Source organism: Periplaneta americana, chromosome 1 (assembly GCF_040183065.1).
Source record: "Periplaneta americana isolate PAMFEO1 chromosome 1, P.americana_PAMFEO1_priV1, whole genome shotgun sequence".
Lineage (NCBI taxonomy): Eukaryota > Metazoa > Arthropoda > Insecta > Blattodea > Blattidae > Periplaneta > Periplaneta americana.
In genome coordinates this window covers 28,163,404-28,183,949 of record NC_091117.1, presented here as the reverse complement: position 1 = coordinate 28,183,949, position 20,546 = coordinate 28,163,404, and the positions used below count along the sequence as shown (strand labels likewise).

General features: G+C 35.3%; 1 protein-coding gene across 2 annotated transcripts in view; it reads left to right on the top strand.

Moving 5' to 3' along the window:
- Positions 1-8,585: 8,585 nt before the first annotated feature.
- Positions 8,586-20,546, top strand: part of LOC138693826 (uncharacterized) — a 28,981-nt gene continuing 17,020 nt past the window's right edge. The window contains exons 1-3 of one of the 2 annotated variants that reach the window (XM_069817691.1): positions 8,586-8,910; positions 16,054-16,645; positions 19,471-19,775. In XM_069817691.1, coding sequence (XP_069673792.1) covers positions 16,064-16,645; positions 19,471-19,775 — 887 coding nt within the window. In that variant the 5' untranslated portion in view covers positions 8,586-8,910; positions 16,054-16,063. The remainder of the gene's footprint in view (positions 8,911-16,053; positions 16,646-19,470; positions 19,776-20,546) is intronic. The other variant, XM_069817675.1, reaches the window with a different exon arrangement.

Sequence of the window (20,546 nt, the reverse complement as noted above, 5' to 3'; positions counted from 1 at the left end):
ACAATAGCACGCTCACCCAGTCAGTTTGCATAATGTTGCTGACAGGAGCTTATTTAGGAGGGGGGCCAAGGGGACTCTGCCCCCACTCCGAAAATTCAACTTCTATGGAAATGTTGTTGTTGTTGTTTTCTAATGCCAGGCGTTTGACAAAGTCATTTGATCTCTTGCACTCCAATATTTTTCAAAGATATTATCATGGTCAGCCACTGAAGCACAGAGTTTGAGGTGTTCCGAATCCATTTCTTGGTATGAGTTGCACAATGGACAGTTAGGGGACTGATATATTCCAATTCTATGCAGGTGTTTGGCCAAAGAATCATGGCCTGTTGCCAATCTAAATGCAGCTACAGACGATTTTCATCGAAATCTATACTAATAATAAATCTGTAGCCAAAATTGTTCTGGTAATTTTCGATTTTCCAAAAATAATTGGTGTTAACATGTATAATTAACCATCCTGAAACCGAAAATCGCTTTTTTTTTTTTTAATTTTTGTTTGTATGTCTGTCTGTCTGGATGTTTGTTACCTTTTCACGTGATAATGGCTGAACAGATTTCGATGAAAATTGAAATATAAATTAAGTTCGTTGTAACTTAGATTTTAGGCTATATGGTATTCAAAATACTTTATTTAAAAGGGGGGTTATAAGGGGGCCTGAATTAAATCGAAATATCTCGCTTATTATTGATTTTTGTGAAAAATATTACATAACAAAAATTTCTTTAAAAATGATTTCCGATAAGTTTTATTCTTTGAAAAAATGTTGATAGGACTGATATTTAATGAGATAAATGAGTTTTAAAATTAAAATAACTGCCGTCTAAAACATAACTTCGTCTGTAAGGGGCCTTGGACAACAAAAATCGAAAGCTATGAAACATAGCCTATAGAGAATGTTTCTGTGTTTGTATGAAGTAATATCGGAAGCTAAATTAACCGATTTATATAATTACCAGTAATTATTATTTCACCATTGGAAAGTGTAGTTTCTCTAGATGGACATAATGCTATAATGTTATTACAGTAACTTCTGAGTGTATCGAGAACAGGTAAGATTAAAATAGCATCTTATGCACAGAAAACGTGATAGGCTATTCTGAATATTCGTTTCCTGTATTTCTTAAAATAATGTTTATGTACACATTAAATCTAAATGATGTCAATCTTCATTAAACTATGGTTGGATGTAATAAAAATTAAGAAACATGTTAAAGGAATTGTTATTGCACCTAATGATCAAAATGATCGCAATTTCATTATTTAAATACAATTTAAATTAAGTAACATATTAAACGATTTATCCTTCTTTCAAGCACGAATGTTCCCTGGATCAAATGTCCTATTTTAATTAAGTAATTACTTTATATTTATTTCTAACGGGTGCAGCGGAGCGCATGGGTACGGCTAGTACTGTATAAAATAAGTATTGGTAACACAGGCCTGCGACGATTTTGCGGAAGGAACATTTTATGTCATAAAGGTGAAATCGAATGCCCTGATTTCAGAAATAAGACTAGTTTCTGCGTATCGCATATGTACAGATTATGCACAATTCTGCATTTAACACAAAATTGAAAGTTCACCATTCTAGTATTAGATTCATTGCACATCCGAGGTCCAACATTGAAAATTACCCAGCAATTCTGCTTCAGTTAGTTCAGAGAAAACCCCGGAAAAAACCCCCAACCAGGTAACTTGTTCTAACCAGGATTTGAACCTGGCCCGCTCGTTTCATAGCCAGACGTGCTGACCATTACTCCATAGCAGTAGACCTTGACCATATCAAGTCCATCTCTACATTTATAAATTGATGACAGTGTATCTCGTATCACCAAGTTGAGTGAATTTGCTAAGCAATGTGCATAAATAAAGCTCCTTTTTTCTTTGCTCAATATACATATGCTTGCACTCCATTATAAACTCCAGCTATATTGGCAATTCCATTGTAGCACCGACCTCTACAATTTATGATATGCCAGATGCAAAATAAAAGCGAATTACAATGTCACAGATGACAGAAAATAGGTGGGAGGAAGTTGTCCTTTCTGTTTCATAAAATCCAAAAACTCGACTTCTAAAGAGTCTGTGACAAATCAGACAAACGAAAACTGTTCCCTTCTACTGACATAACCTCTTTCATCACAGATTATCGAAAAATATACAGTATCTTTCACCTCGGTAATTAGCTTCCGAAGAAGTGGATGACTCATTATAGGAGGCGCATCCAGAAAGTAAGTTTCCCGTTTTTTCCCCTTGAAAATAAACGTAATTAGCCGTGTCAATTGCGCATGCGTAACAGATCTATGACGAATCAATCATATGCCAGCCGGACAGGTCCCGCCTGGTGCCAGTAGCATGGCAGCAGTGGTCCGAAATGGAAGCTCTTATTCCTTCTCCCGCCGCACACACGGAAAAATGCACGCTTTAGCTGGACAAAAATATTTTCTTCCAGAAACATCGTAGTAAGGCCTACTTTTTTAATTAAGTGAATAGGGTAACTGAAGAGGTCATGTATAGGAAAACTATTTAAAAATAATTAAGAATTACTTATTATTTGCCATTTTTGCAATAGGCCTATAAATAGACACAAAGGTATTATGTTATTACACGTCTATTGATTTCTTACAATAAAAGTAATGAATATAGTTAAATTATACACGTTTACTGCAGTTCAGTTAAGTTAGAAGCTAGTCATCATCGTTTTGGATATCGTCACAGATGTTATCAGTGCGATCCATATCAGATATTCCTTGTAAAATCCCAGGGATTTCTAACAAGGAAATTACTTCTTTAGAAAACGGCTTTCTTCGTTTTCTGGTCGTTTTTCTATTCGCAGTAATCACTGGATCTGACGATACCAACAACATTTGTATTATGTCAGTATTCGTGTTGATTCGCGACGTTTTACTGGAGTGGAAAAGCCTAATATTCTTGTACTCTTTGTGACTTGCTTCAAGAACATCTTCTAACAACTGTCCTACAGGTAATGACAGAGATTTGATTATATCACTGCCATATATAAGTACGTTGTGCACAGATGCACTCATTTTGTACTAACCATATAACTCTATAAACAATCTGGCTGTTTCCAAACTATAGTTTTTGAAGTGTTCTACATTAATATAGTGTCCACTTGCCAACACACTCAGAATATTTGAGAAACGTGTGATGAGAGTGGAATCAAGGCCTTTAATTTCTGCCATCTTCTCTGGGTTGTCGAAGAATTTCCTTGCCGTGTTCCCACTGTTGCTATTGCACCTCCTTGCTTCGGTTGGTTCACGACTAGCCAGCTCCATTTCTTGATAAAACTTCTGTGTTATTGTAGATTTTCTTTGCTCCTTTCTGCCTTTGGCCTCCTTGCCTCTAGCCTCCCACTGTTTTATGTCTAATATATAGGAAATATTTAATAAAAATTCAAAGAAACGTAAGTAGGCATGAAGTACTGATATACCATATTGATAGATATCGGTATTTTATTTTCTTCGTAGACTCGTTACTAAATCATTCATGTGTTTAGGTGTAGCTTTGCAAACGTTACATGCTTGTGTTGAAGAGGTATCAATCAATGTGTTGCCATCAATCATGATACATAGAAGTATATGATTAAATAAAAGTTGCCTTTCATTATGCGTTATCTTGGTTGAAGGTTCGAAATCTGTGCCTCTATGTGATTAAATTCCTGCTTTATATTCTCTGAGGTTTCTTTCTTTAATTTAAAACTTATTGGCCGACAGTATTTTCTACTTGATGTCCTAATGTTTTTCCAGAAAATGATTTTCTCGCTACCTCTCCTAACAGACAATTGGGTAGCATAAGACAGCTCTTCAGGCGATAACTTTGAAACGGGTGGCATTACGTCCCTTCCCTTAGTTCTCTCGGAACTTTAAAAAAATAATTTTCTTGGCCTTTTTTTTTAAGCTACTTCCGATGCTCGTGCCAGGTGCTGATTCCCTGATATTCATAATCAATGGAAAATGGATATCTGTTTGTAGTCATTGATAGTTTTTCTTCGTGAATTTGTCGTGGATTTGTTTACTCCCTTTCCACTTTTTGTTTTGATACATTCTTCAATGTCTGAAGAGCACTTACTTATATGATAATTGTCCAAAACGTAATTAAATAACTTCACAAAACACTCAGCATGGGATAACTTAAAGAATTTGTTCTCTTTTAACTCTAAATATAGTTCGTTTTTAATTATTTTTACACTGTTCTCACAACCACCAGTATCGATGTCCGCATGACTGCCTGCAATCAAAATGTATTATTTAACAAAGTGATAATTTGTGATATCTAATTTTTTTATATTATAATCTCAATGTTCTACGCTAACAGTCTAACTGAAAACAAATGGGGTACTCTGTGGAACTTTTTTTGTAGCTCTTGTCAAAGTTCATTGATTGAAGAAATATTTATGTAATTACGACACTGCATAAACTCCTTGTTAGATCGATGATAAAATAATTATATCAACTATTTCTTAACATAATATGAAAGAGCATACCTGTTGCTACAGAATCCATATCAGTAAGTCACTCACATCAACAATGTTTATCGTATAAACAAAGCTAAACACGCGTGTAGACTGGTGCGGCCAAGCTCTTGCAGCACGTTCGTAGCGAATCGGTGACTTTCGGAACTTCTCGGGATGCTATTACAGCTAACATAAAAAAAATTAATGAACGCTTCAATACTTAGATTCATAAAGTAATTTTTTTTTAAGTTTAGTTTTCAAATTGGTAACAAGTCGAAAATTGATTTTTGTCCAGCTAAATCATGCATTTTTCCGTGTGTGCTCCACCTGCGAGGTTCGGTCGGTGATAAAGTTCTTTAATGCACAAAGCATTGCGCCAATTTAAATTCATTGGCAGCTCTGTCAGGTCTATGGGCCGAACATCATGAGTAAGCAGATGGTGCGTCGCTGGTGTAGGCAGTTTTCCGAAGGTCGTCAAAGTGTCCATGATGAAGAGCGCAGTGGACGACCGTCCCTCATCAATGATGATCGTGTTGAGCTGGTGCGGCAGTGCATCATGGAGAACCATCGCTTCACGATTATGCAGCTGAGCAGCCATTTTCCGCAGATATCGCGATCCTTGTTGCATGAGATTGTCACTAAGCACCTGCTGTTAAAAAAAGTGTGTGCCAGGTGGGTGCCAAAAAACCTGACACCCGAACACAAAATGCAACGTTTAGGAGCAGCACTGACATTTCTTCAACGGTATCACGATGACGGCGACGAGTTCTTCGACAGGATCGTCACGGGCGATTAGACTTGGATTTCGCACTTCACCCCGGAAACCAAGCAGCAGTCAATGCATTAGTGGCATAGTGGATCTCCGGTCAGGACGAAATTCAAACAGACGCTGTCGGTACAGAAAGTGATGTGCACGGTGTTCTGGGACAGGAAGGGCATTCTGCTCATTGACTTCCTTCCAAGAGGTGAAACAGTGAACGCTGACTGTTACTGTGAAACACTGCGAAAATTGCGACGTGCCATTCAAAACAAGAGGCGTGGAATGCTTACTGCAGGTGTTGTGCTCCTCCATGACAATGCTCGTCCACATACGGCTCGGCGCACAGCAGCTGTTTTGACGGAATTTGGCTGGGAGTTGTTTGATCATCCACCCTACAGTCCTGATCTTGCTCCCAGCGATTTTCACGTTTTCTTGCACCTCAAGAAATTCCTGTCCTCCGGTGAGCATTTTGACAATGACGAAGAGCTGAAGATGTCTGTCACACGCTGGTTCCATTCACAGGCGGCAGAGTTCTACGACAGAGGGATACAAAAGTTGATCCCACAATACGACAAGTGTCTGATGGTGGCTATGTTGAAAAATAGCTGAAACATTGCTGTACCTGTTGCCAATAAATGTTTTCCTGAAAGTGTGTGTTCTTTTTTTTAAATAGAGAAACTTACTTTCTGGATGCGCCTCGTATCAAGCATTCATTCTGTATTTCAAGACTGCACCAAGTGTAAGATTCTCTGATCTCTTTCAAACCACATTCTTAGTTCAGCTGTCTTCACATCGTAATTTTAGAAGGTTATTGTAGTTACTTTCATCGTCAGCGTGAACTCTAATAGCGAAACCCTGAGTAGATACATAGGCTACATAGTGAAGAAAATAATTTCAACATGAATTCGAATCATTGTAAATTTTATCAAGAGATTCTTACAAGTGAAAAAATTAATATTGAAGCGGAAAAATTGTTGGGGAGGGGCAAAATGACACTCTGCCTCTCAAGATAATTTAGGGGGGCAAAAATACACCGTGCCCCTCTGGAGTCGGAGTCACTGGTACCAGTGCATCAATCACACTATGAAAGTTATAGTAATAATGAGGTAGTTTCTGAACCTTCCTTTTCAGACAGGAAATAAGGACCTTATGAAGAAATCTGCTATAAAGTAGTTTCCTAATGATACAGTGCTTATCTGGATATCCAGTACAATCAGTGGCGGTTCCTCGGGGGAGGGAAGGGAGGAACGTCCTCTTCACAGTTTTCTTCTTCTGAAAGTAAATAGCAAATAAAATATGTGCCTTAAAATTCGAGGAAGATTCGATAATTTTCAAGTTCATAGCTATAAGTAAACCTTGGTTGATCGAGTTTTAAACGATGCGTGCTCATGTGCTGTAGAAAACTGTGAGAAGGATGCGAGATTATTTGTGTGGAGGAAAGCCAATCCATTCCTCCTCTACTGCAGGTAACACACATAGACAACAGCGCACTAGCGGTCAGAGAAAGAAGCAGAGTTTTAAAGCAAGTAAATGAACGGAGAGGGAGGAGATCCTCCTCTGAATCAGCGCATGGGCGGAAAATAGAAACCGACTGGTCTTGCAGCAAGCTCGCTACCGCTGCCATCTAACGATGCTGCATTCAACCAGACTATAACACATCTAGGAGGAGATACAATAAAAACAGTTTTAACGCAAAATTATAAGATACCATATAAACTTTTTTAAAATTATAAATAAAAATATATTATTCATTGCACTTTATATATATAGGGTACTATTCATGATTTGAAACTTTCGAGGATATTTGAAAGTTAAAGTCGGGTTTGTATAAAACAAAGAGGAAGTAGTTCTACGTTAGTATCATAGATCATTTTGGCCACTGAAATTCACTTCCATTCATTGTCTACTAGACAGAACAACATCCAAGTTGTCAGTTTTGTACAAATATATTTGAAATTGAAAGTACTCCAAACTACATTCTTCAAAAGCATGTGATGCTGAAGATGTAAAATGTACATGTGGTAACACAGACCACGTGGGTGGGTGCAGTGTTCTCGCTTTCCTAACAGATTATTTCCCATTCCCACTTCAGTAAAACGTGTTAGTAGCTGGTCTCTTCCAACACATGTGATGCTGTAGTGTACGTGAAAATGCTCTGAGGTTGTGAATTTCCTTGTAACGGTTAATTTATGCAATTATTCAACAATGAATGGAAGTGAAAACATATTATTATATTTTGGACAATTATTTAGGAAACTCAGTTTACAAGAACAGATTATTGCTATACAAAAGGGAATGCCAACCCGAACACTATCTGGTCTTACATGTATGCATGTAGGCTAATTTGTAGCATGTTTCATTCAAGAAGATGCCATTTTGTGCAGTTAACTTATTTCCTCCTCTTAAGAAATATGCGGGGGCCGCCACTGAGTACAATACAGAAAGAAAATAACTTGAACGTTTCTTTTCCTCTCCGAGAATTAGTGTCCCTTTTTTCATTCTTGGTGCCTAATCATCCTATTTCCTGCACATTAAGACCTGATCTGTAGCCCTATACGTAAGGAACTTAATTACATATTACTTATTTGCATAATCAGGAATTCATCAGTCAAGTACTATATTTAGTTTAATTTAAAAGTCATAGTAGGTATTGTTGCAGTAACGCTTAATAGCACTTCATGATTAACACAGTTACCTTAATTACACTTATGGCCGAATATATGACTAGTGGGACAAAATTAGTAAAATTACAGAAGAAGGAAATTGAACGAATGAGTGCTATGTAAGAAAAAAAATAAGTCGGACAACAGAAAGCAGATTTACAGGGACAAATACTTTGTCAGCACTTACATATAACTCATCGCAAGAATCTGTGACGTCACAAGATTCATTGATGAAAAAATGTTAGCGAATTTGATTTATTACTGAATTAAAAATCAGCCGCAATGCACAGGAGCGGTTTCAATGAGAGCCTCTAACAGTGAGACATAGAGACCGGCACAATATTTCCAATTTCACCTGCAGCCTTGCTGAGCGCTAGTGGGATAGCACAAGCCGGTGCCAAGGTAGGCAACTATTGCATTAGTGATAAGCAACGAGTTAGAAAGAGAAGACTATCTCTCTCTCTTTCTATCTCGTTGGTGATAAGTCCTCGCTCTAATATAATACCGCTATTTTACTTGTTATTAAACGTGCATTTTATTCATATATTATAAAATAATTTATGATATGAATGAAAGGAGAAGATATATTGCAACTTGCTTCCTTAACATATGGCTATTTTATAGTTGACATTGTTTTAATGTTGGTTTTCCTGAACATCGATATGTAATGTAGGGATATATATATACATCAGGCGATATTTTTTGTACTTGTGTGAACATGTAGAATCAAGAATGAGTGTTTTAAAATGTTTGTGATATTAATAATCTGTGATATACATTAATTTATACAAATATACTTCAAAACAAAACTGTATTTAATTACATGCTAATTTGAGTATTTCAATTATATTTTGTATAAAGCGAAAAAAAGGGTGGAAGAGGGAATTCCCCTTATTCTGTTTTGATAAAATTACAGCTGAAGAGAGTTTCGATCTTCGGGTGGTGTCAAGATCAGGTGAAGCAGAGTGAATAGAGTCCATATATCTATTTTAAAGCCTTTATGATTTGTGATGTAAGTAAATAAAATAACATGTAACATCTAATTTAATCCATCATTTTAAATTCGTTCGTTTATAAATGTGATGTAATACATATAAGCTGACTCTACGTTACTCACTACTAATTATTTAGAACTTAAAACAATATACATAATATCGAAAGAATTTCACTTTCCTGTTACGTAACAGAATAAAATTCGGCTCCAAGAATTTCAGTGGAGTTGCGTCTTATTGGATGGAACACGTTAGAAAAGGTGTGAAGGAGAAAAATACTGAAGTTTATCCTGGGTTATTCATTTTACTGCATTATGACTATTTATATTATAGTCTTGTTGACCCCAGTAGCGGAGCTTTTAATTATGCCTACCGGTACTATAGCATAAGCGATGGATCTCAGTAATTTGCAACTTCTATATTTTCAGTCCTATGAAACTGAAATTTTATCACACATTACAGGCCATATGGGCATGCATCATAAAAATTTTCATTCTGATGTCTAAATTAACTTTTAAGTTATTAATTTTTTTATTGTATTAATTAACACGATTTAAATATTGCAGTGGTGACAGGATTTTTTCTCGTTGCCAAACTTTCAGAACGGCCCCGAGATTCACTCAGCCTCCTATAAAATTGAGTACCGGGTCTTTCCCGGGGGTAAAAGGCGGTCAGAGCGTGGTGCCGACCAGACCACCTCATTCTACTGCCGAGGTCATGGAAAGCATGGGGCTCTACCTCCATGCCTCCCAAGTGCCTTCATGGCATGTTACGGGGATACCTTTACCTTTTTTTTATGCTTTTGCATTTAGAAAGTAAGTTCTTGCGAAAAAAAAAAAAATTAACTTTATCCTAAAGCTTTAACTGATGGTCACAACATTTTAATTGGTTACAAAAGGACACATCAGTTTATTTATAACATATTTATGACCTACTGTGCAAAATTTCAGGCCATTTGAAGAAAAGCTTTATTCACTAGAGTATTTTGAAGTCTGAAATGTGCTGAAAACTAGAAAGTTCGAGAAAAACACGCACATCACTTTACTTTAAAACTGCCCAGCTGCACACTGTGTTGGGACTTAAGTGACATAGGAGCAAATGAAGTAGGCCTACAGATTACGAACGCTGAATCATTAAACTATTTTTTTGAACAATCGACGAAATTTTTCATTTTTGAAGATTTTTTCACTATTTTCACCAATCGATCACCTTAAGGGGAGACTCAGCCTTATGAGTGGCCCTAAGCTAATGTCTGTTTGAAAATTTAAAGGTTGTTACGAGAGAAAATATTCTTAAAACAATTTTTTTTTTCCCTGAAGTACAAAGGTGGGACCCGAAGGCTTACACTGCAGCCTGAGGCTTATTGTGCTTTCACTAAACACACAATCATTTTTTGGGCAACAAACAATACGGTGATAATGATACTTCTGAATGTGTAAAAACTGCAAGTGAGGAATGTGCTGCAAGTTCATATGGTAAACTGTTCTTCGTATTAAAGGGGCAAATGACAAAATTCATGTAACAGTATGCCATGTCAAGAAGAAATTCCTATTGATTTCAAATGACGTTATTGTTAATTCTTTTAAGATATTAATGTGAGTAATAGTACTGATATAAAAATGTTTATTATTCGTAAGAGATTGCACCATACTAACGTCCTTTTTCGAAAAATGTAGGAAGTGGCTTACTAGTTTTTTTTAACTCAACACTCGAGACACATGGGCAAAGAATACTTCTTTCCTGGCTTTGTTATTCACCAATAGGCGTACTTAATATTACATTTTGTCAATCTTGTTTATTTTCAAGTAGGCCTAAACAAAATAACTCGTGAGTTGAGAGTGTAAGTAATTTGTAAGATTTTTCCAAAATAATAAAGATACAAACTAAGTCCTGGATCTTATTGCTCCTTGTCATATTTACATAATGGAAACCTAATAAGGCCATGTCTCAAAGCTCAAGTCTATATTACATGCTAATAACTAGCAATTAGGTGACTTGTAAACTACATACTAGAGAGCTTTGGACATGCATGCTGGAATCATGGCCTTCTTCATAGACTATTTTTCTCAAAGCCATGAATTACGGTATAGCACTAAAGAAGGCAGTGTCCTAATGCAGTTTAATTACGAGTTACCAGCTGTTATTTTTTGGAAATTCGAATTCTTTATTTATAAACAGTTTTCCAGTAAACAGTTCAAGAAACTTAATTCTCAGGTTTATGAACTGAATGGCAATTTCCTGAGACACTAGAAAAGAAACGTAGAAAGATATAGAATTGTAAAAGATGTTCAAAAGATGTCTATGAAAATTACGTTTGGGTATCAACAATCGAAATAAATGTGGAAAAGGTAAAGGCCTGAAATATTACAATATTAAAAAAATGTAACGCAGATACCAACAATGTCAATGTTCCAAGTTAACGTGTTATTCTACATTGAACTCACATTTTCTTTCCAAAGCATCATCAGATTTCATAACCCCAATTGTTAATGAGGTATTCATGTTTGTTTAGGCCGTGTCTCAAAGCTACATTTTCAGCTGAAGTGAACTAGATTGTTGACTAAATAGCCGGATGTGACGTCAGAAGTTATGATCCAAAGCTACATAGTGCATAGCAATCAAGTCCGTAGTAGCTAGTAAACGAAAATGCTTGCTTGATTGTTGACTTGTTCACTAAACAAACATGGATACCTCAACAGCAATTGGAGTTATGAAATTTTAAAATGCTTTGGAAGTGAAATACTGTAAATATGGTGTAGAATAACACATTAACTTTGAACACTGACATTGTTAGTACCTTCTGGACAATATTTTAAACATTATTGTAATATATTAGGCCCTTATCTTTTCCACATAACTCGTAATGAAACTGCATTAGGACACTGCCTTCCTAATTCAGTGCTGCACCACGATGTCATGGTTTTTAGAAAAATAGTCAATGAAGAAGGCCATGTTACAAGCATACATGTCCAAAGCTCCCTAGTGTGTAGTTTACAAGTCACCTAGTTGCTAGTCACTAGTGTGTAGTATAGACTTGAGCTTTGAGACACGGCCTAAGTATACAAGTCAACAATCTAGCAAGCATTTTCGTTTACTAGCTACTACGGACTTGATTGCTATTCACTACGTAGCTTTGGATCGTAACTTCTGATGTCACATCCGGCTATTCAGTTAACAATCTAGTTCACTTCAGCTGAAAATGTAGCTTTGAGACACGGCCTAAGCACATTCAAGAGGAAGTCGAGAAGCAGACAAGCTAACTTCTGGTGTCAAGTTTTAGATAGACTAACATTTCCGGTACTTTGGCTGTGTCTCAAAGCTCAAGTCCATACTACACACTAGTGACTAGCAACTAGGTGACTTGTAAACTATACACTAGGGAACTTTGAAATGTATGCTTGAAACATGGCCTTCTTCATAGATTATTTTTCTAAAAACCATGACATCACGGTGCAGCACTAAATTAAGAAGGCAGTGTCCTAATGTAGTTTCATTACGAGTTTTATGGAAAAGATAAGGACTTAATATATTACAATAATGTTTAAAACATTGTACAGAAGGTACTAACAATATCAGTGTTCAAATTTAACGTGTTATTCTACATTATATTTACATTATTTCAATTCCAAAGCATTTTCAGATTTAATAACCCCAATTGCTGATGAGGTATCCATGTTTGTTTAGTGAACAAGTCAACAATTAAGCAAGCATTTTCGTTGACTAGCTGCTATGGACTATGTAGCTTTGGATCATGACTTCTGACGTCACATCCGGCTATTTGGTCAGCAATCTAGTTCACTTCAGCTGAAAATGTAGCTTTGAGACACGGCCTTTAATAACTCACGCTAGTGGGATGCAAGATGGCAAATGGAAGTTCTCCAAAAAGCCATAATTAGCAGCCAACCAATATTACTTTAGTAACTCCCTATCTGACAGGGGGCACAAAGAAAATTTTAATAATATTATTCTACAGGTATTTTACCTGAAGTGCAACTTCAGTGTCTTGCATACAATTTTCAATAATTGAAGTCATCAACCTATTTTTTTTCTATAATCATGGATACTGTCCAAGATATTTAAAAGCAGGATCACCTGGTGTAATTAATCATCTTGCAGAAATAGTATAGCTAAAGGAGATTTATTGGTTATAAATTATCATCTTAATGCTTCGAAAGTGTACGAACATTTTTTAAACTTAATTCAAGTTAGTGATCAGAACACAGAAAACATTAGTGCAGTGCTACATAATTTCATTATGTAATGAGTAAAAAGAGTAATGTTACAAGGAATTAAAATCTCAAGTAGGCCTATTATAAAAGGAATCTATATTCAGTGAGTAAAAACAGTAATGATCCTCATAATACTGTAAAATTTTATCAAAAGTACGAAAGAGGCGAAAGAATGTATTTGAATAGAAAAATACAAAATTCCGATAATAAAATTAGAAGTATTGGGATATTAAAAGTGAATTTTGTCGCTAACAATGGTGCTATCTCTCAGTAATGTTCAGGAGATAAGAAAAAAACAAATTTCTCTTTCTAACGACACCACAGACCAACGTCATGTCCTTATGTTGGCGACATTGTGTATTTAGTTCAATTTGGTCATAACCGTAATGGCATGGTTCAAAGCTACCATAGCAAATTCTCCAGTTTAGCAGGAATTTCCCATACATTCGTCTGTGAATTGTGTGATGCAGATGAAGAGACGAACATGGAACACATCTAAAGATACACAGCACTGCTACAAAAAGATGACATGGTACAAAAATAATGGAGCGTAAGACGGCAAATGACTTTTTCAAATGCCTAGGCATTGGAACAGCAACAACTGTTTGCTTAAAAGTCAGTTGATTTCCAACTTGCAGTCTAATGAGGTGATAACTCTGTTTTAAAATGCATTAAATTTTATGGTAGTTCATCAATATGCTACCCAACAAGTTCACACTAGAGATAGAATTTTTATGTAGGTATGAACTTGAGAGACAGAGCATGGGAAGAGAAATTTGTTAAGCATTACAACAATATAACTTTCGCATTTGAATGACACTTTCATCAAAAGATGTCAGTAAAGTGCGAATGCAGATAGACACCACTTTGAACAACTCCTATAACACATTCAGGGGTGGTGATACGGACTCGCAGCCTCCGCGATTGTGGGGGGGGGGGGGGGAGTAGGAGGTTCGTGAGCGTAAAATAGTAATATACGTTACAAGAGCGGTATGTTGACGTTTTCATGGTCGAGGAAAAGATTGAAAAAGCGAAACGTAGTTGCAATGAAATCTCCATCTTGGTTTCTGTTTAATGACGCCAACTTCGGAACACCAAATCTTTCTTCAACATTGTTGCTGTAAAATGTTTTCTGTGTTTACTATACTCCAGCAGGCCGTGATATACATCTGTCTTTTTTTCCCCCCCCCCCCCCAGTCTATAAATGCGAACTTAAAACAAACGGTAAGGTTATGTAATGATTTATTTTTCATTTTAATATTTTAACAATATTATTTATACTCGTATAACATATTGCAGTAATAACATCGGCATCTGGAATCTCGTTGATTTTTTCACGGCTTCCTTAATGTTACTTGTATCGGGAATGCAATAAGTTTCGTGGAGTAGTAGACTTTACTTAATTTTTGCAAATATTTAAAAACAATAATTAACATTGCAATTTAGGTGAAATTGCAGTGGTAAGTTTCCAATTTATAATTATTACTATGTTAAACGTCTCTAAAAATAATATGTTTAAAGCCTAAAGCAGTAAAATGAATGTCGCGCTTAAGCGGTAAGAAGAGGGAAATTGTTATGTGTGTTACGTTGGGAATACTGAATGTGGTATTTCACACTTACCGCGTATTGGTTCTGTGCGGAAAACAAGCAAATACGCACGATCTCGCACAAAAATTTTTGAAAACATAGAAAGGTTATATTATTAAATGTTAAATTCCAAACTGTCTATTTAAATTATTCAAAATTTTAGACAGAGTTACTGACAGTGAGCTTTACCGTTTATCAAAATGTTTAAGTGACCAATATAATAGGGATCTGATGGATTCTTTCCTTCAACAAATGGTTAGCTTCCGTTCAATTCTGAGAAAGGAAATAAAAAACGCCATAAATATCAGACAATTCGACCCTCCCAAATACTAACATTGTAACTCAATTTTTTATGGTTTTGAGTTGTCCTAGTTTATATGGTCTTAAATTGTTTCTTTTTCTCCCAATACTATCATTGTATAGCTCTAAACCTGCCCAATTGTATGGAAAATCTTATTGTTACTCTACATTTTTGTATACATTAATTTACACGATCATTTTAAAACTTCATTTTCATCTCCTGAAAAATGTAAAAAATGAATTACAATGTTAGTACTTGGGAGGGTCGAATTCGCTAAAGCCATTATACGTCAAAATTCAACTTCATTTGCCAGCTTCCCTGACATTCGTACAGATTACATTTTAGTTACCACATTGCCCGTGACAAGTGCGATGCTGAGAGATCATTCTCAAAACTGAAGATAATTAAGAGCTACCATGTGACAGGAGTGACTCAATGGATTTTCTATTTTAAGTATTGAAAACAACGCAGCTCGAGAGACAGATTTTATTCTGATTATCGATTCATTTGCAGCATCAAAGTCCCAAGTGAAGAAGTTTTAGAATCTTTCGTAAAAAAAACAATACATTTTTTTAACATTTCTTTGACTTTTGTAAAATGTCGTGTAATATGTTATACTATTTATGGATACATTACGCAGTTAATCTTTTGTATTAAAACAATACTTATGTATAAAACAAATAATACAACTCTCTACATTAATAAAAATGTAAGTTTCTTAACAATGAAGTGCCATGATAACCTAAGGGCTAAGTAGAGGGGGGAGTGCTAAAGGGGGCGTAATGTTTTAAGCAGCAGGGGGAGGGGGCAAAGAGCGCAACGAAACCAAGCTCCACCACAGACCACGTTAGTACTCATTATGAAATAAAAATATAATTGTATTCATATTTTATTAAGATATATGTAGGAAGTTACAGATCGATAATGACCCAGTCTACACCTGCCATGCAAGCATGTCTGATGTGTGTGTTCTTGACCAGGAACCGAGCTAAATGCTACCGTATCTTATGATTTATTAATGCGGATAATACTCTATTCTTTTTCAGATTTTCGCCAATGGCCACGTCTTCTGATTCCCTTGACTTAAGTGACCTTTCTATGCCAGAAAGCACAGTTGAAGTTACAGATGGCCTTAGAAGTGTCATACTGAATGACGAACAGACTTTAAAAAAGGAGTTGAATTCACTGGAGTGTCCCTTCACTTGGACAGACTACCGATCTAAAGGATTAAAACGAGAGTGGTCCATAGATTCAAAACTCAGAAAGATTGACGAAAACCAGGAAGACAAAGAATTTCCTTGGTACACATTTAACTTAAATGTTCTCCTTTGTTATGAATATTGTCGCAAAAAATCATATTCAGAAGCACTTAAGGCATTAACATTCTGTGAAGAACTCATTACATCTACAGATTCCAAAGGGATATACGAAAATTTGTATCAGTCAACGAAAGATGCTCTCTTTCATGTTGTATTGTCGAGCAAATGCCACGTGTACTTCGCAATGGGTCAACTGAATGAAATGACGCATTTGCTTAAACAAGTGTGCAGCTATAAAGAAATGGGTGATGCTTCCAAAGCGGCCATATGGGGTATTCGAGCTCTTGTAGCTATGGAATATGGTTATAATGGGACCAAGGTAAACTTTTCTTTGTTTCATTTACAGGAGTTCATGTCATTTATTGTGGGTTTGTTTGTAGTCATTAGGCTTGGCTTCATGAATAGAATTTTCATAAAACTTTTCTTCTTCTTCTTCATTATTATTATTATTATTATTATTATTATTATTATTATTATTATCATTATCATTATTATCATTATTATTATTATCTGCTGTAGTTTGTTCACCAGACGTCAGGATCTTGATTATTTATTTTTTTGTAAAGTCATTAAGGGTGATATTGATTGTGAATCATTCATAAGCAATATCAGTCTTCGTATTCCTGCTAAGGGTTAAGATTTCATAAATTGTTTTATAATAGGAATCCTAAATCTCTCTCTCTCTCTCCGGTCTGCAGATGTATTAAATATGCTAATTTGCATGGATTGAACTTGGATACATTTAATGTATAGTATATCTTTTGAGTTTTAATGTCAGTATTATTAATTATGCCATTTGTTAGGATATGTATCATACTATTCTTGTCAATTACATATCTTTATAATATTACTCATATTATTCCAGGCTTCATTTATATGATTTCATTAATTCATTTGTAATTCATTCCATTTAATTGCCATTATTTTAACTAACTCACTGATCTAATTTCAATAATTATTTGTGCTATTTATTTGTTGCATTTGGTCAATTGATTAATGTAGACTATTCCATTATTTCAATTATCTCATTGTGCTAATTTTAATAATTATTTGTGCTATTTTACTCTGTTGCAATTGGTCAATGATTGATGTAGCCTCTTATATTGATTGTATTTTCATCTCATTGCCATTGCTTAACAACACGCTAATCCCTTATTCATCTGTCGTAAAAAATCTTGGCTTCTTTTTTGATAATAATCTAAGTTGGAATTTTCAAGTTAAAGAAACGATAAAAAAAATCTGTTCCTCCTTTCACTCTTTGAGTCGCTTGAGAAACTTCTTGCCCCAGCAACTAAAACTTACCCTAGTACAAACCCTAGTAATGCCGCACTTCGATTATTGTGACGTTTTGTTAAGTGATCTAAGTTCTGAACTGTCAGTCAAGTTACAGCGAGCTCAGAATATGTGCGTCAGATACGTGTGCAACATCCGACGATATGATCACATATCACCGTCCTTCGCAAGTCTCTCGTAGCTCCGACTTAAAGAACGTAGAACTTTACACTCTTTGTCTTTACTCTTTCGAATTCTGCACACCTCAACACCAAATTACCTTTCGTCTCGTTTCTCTTATCTATACTCTAACCACGACGTAAATACCAGATCACTTATCTGTGGCACGCTAAATATACCTCTTCATAGAACATCTTGTTATTCCTCATCTTTTACAATATCCACCTCGCGTCAATGGAATTCCTTGTCACAAAGTATTAGGGGCTGCAAGACAACAAACACCTTTAAGAACAGCTTAAAAGATAACCTTATTAGCATTTCACTCCAATCATACTGATTTAAAATATTACTGACTACACTGTTGCTTTTTTCTTTAGACATCATCCTGATTGTGCTGCATTCTCAAAATTGTCTCATAATAATCTCTTTCTATTATCTAATATCATTTGAAATATATTAACATTCTATGTATTTTAGTTTAATTCTGCTACACAGTTTATTTCAGTGTTTAATTAATAGTGCATAGTATTTTGTTGATTAATTCATAAATAACTCTTGTATACATGTAACGCTCACCTAAATCAAACTGTTGAATTCTTTGTAAGTTCATGCATATGTATATACACTTTTTGCTGGTTGAGTGGAAGAGAAGGCCTTACGGCCTTAACTCTGCCAGCTAAAATAAATCATTATTATTATTATTATTATTATTATTATTATTATTATTATTATTATTATTTCTATCATTCATTCTCATCATCATTTGTTGTTTTGTTCTGTTCTGTATCGTGCTAAACTGTAATTGGCCTTGTGCTGTTGTTTTTGCACGTTAATATTCTAAATAAATAAATAAATTATTACTATTATTATTATCATCATTATTATTATTATTATTATTATTATTATTATTATTATTATTATTATTATTATGCTTTACGAGAAGGTGATCTGGTCCAAAGAGTGCATTAGGCTATTACAGTTAGTTTCTGAATTCAGTTCAGATGAATCTTGGTTTGTTTTAAATGGTCGTATAAACTCAAAAAATTGTCGATGTTGCTCTTCCATCTGATGACTTGTTTAAACATTTGAAAAAATATTAATTTAATAAAGAGAAGGTTAACAAATTCGGTTTATATTCGACAGATCCTCGTATTTATTATATTCTTTTCTCTGTCTTGCATTCTTTCTGTATTTTGTTTCTTCCTTTATTTTCTTTTATTTCTGTTCTTCTGTGAATAGTTGGTTCATATGAATTTGCGAGTCTATGTGTGAGTTTGAATATATGTCAGGATGTGTGCGAGGTAATAAAGACTGTATAGTGTAAGTACATGTGGTTAATTAACTTAGGCACAAATGTAACTAATAACGAACAACTAAATTGTTACAGAATGCACAAAATGTATAATCACAGTCTTCTATATACAGTCACAAAGCTTGAGTTTTGAGGGTGCTAGAAACAATAGACTGTGACGGTAATATTTTGCATTGCCTGTAATGAGGCGATATTGACGATCCTAGTGGTGAGCAACTATCTAATGTTTGCATATTTACTACATATTGAGCTTCGCGACTGTATATACTAGACTGTGGTATAATGATAAACTTGCTGTTTTCCAATGCTTAACTATTGTAGTTAGCAATGAAGCCATTTGCCGATATGACATCTTGATCACATTTTTTTTTTTGTTCTAGGATGCTGTTGAATTTCTGAAAACCGCCACTGAAATGGATTCAGAGCAGGCTGAATGGCCTTTTTTGCACGCAAAGTGCCTTAGTCGCACTCGGCGGCTTGAAAATTTTGTTATGATTCCAGAGATGGAATTGGATCTACTAGCTAAGGCAGCAGAAACAACAAACAATCCAAATTATGTTATTTTTCTTGCACAGGCATACAGAGAGAAATCATTCCGAATGTTCTGCTGGGCAAGTAAACCTATAGATCAGAAACTAAAAAAAGAATTGGACTTAATGGCTCGTCGTTCATATGATCTTTATCGGTAAGTTGTCACTGATCTTCCTGCAGGGGCACAAGTGCAAATTCTATTCTGATTATTGTTTTTCCCATAATATTAAGCAGAAAGAGAAAGTTGTTGTTGTTTTCTAATGCCAGGCGTTTGACAATAAAGTCATTTGACCTCTTGCACTCCAATATTTTTCAAAGATATTATCATGGCCAGCCACTGAAGCACAGATTTTGAGGTGTTCCGAATCCATTTCTTGGTTTGAGTTGCACAATGGGCAGTTAGGGGACTGATATATTCCAATTCTATGCAGGTATTTGGCCAAACAATCATGGCCTGTTGCCAATCTAAATGCAACTACAGACGATTTGCTTGGTAAATCGGGAATTAACTGTGGATTATGATGCAGAGAGTTCCATTTTTTCCCTTTGGATTGTGTTATCAAGTTTTGTTTGTTAAAGTCTAAGTATATAGATTTAATAAATCTTTTCACAGAGTAAAACGTAGATTTAGTAACAGGTCTGTAAGTAGCAGTGCTGCCCTTCTTTGCTAAAGCATCCGCATTCTCGTTTCCCAGGATTCCACAATGAGATGGTATCCATCGGAATACAATTCTTTTATTGAGTGATATTAATTGAGAGAGCATTTTAGTTGTGTGTTTAGAGACTATTGATAGAATAGCTGCTTTGGTGTCTGACAATATAACTGCATTTTTAAATTTATTGATGTTGCATAGAAGATTCCTGAGACTTTCACTTATTGCAATGATTTCACCGTCAAAACTTGTTGTTCCATATCCAAGAGATC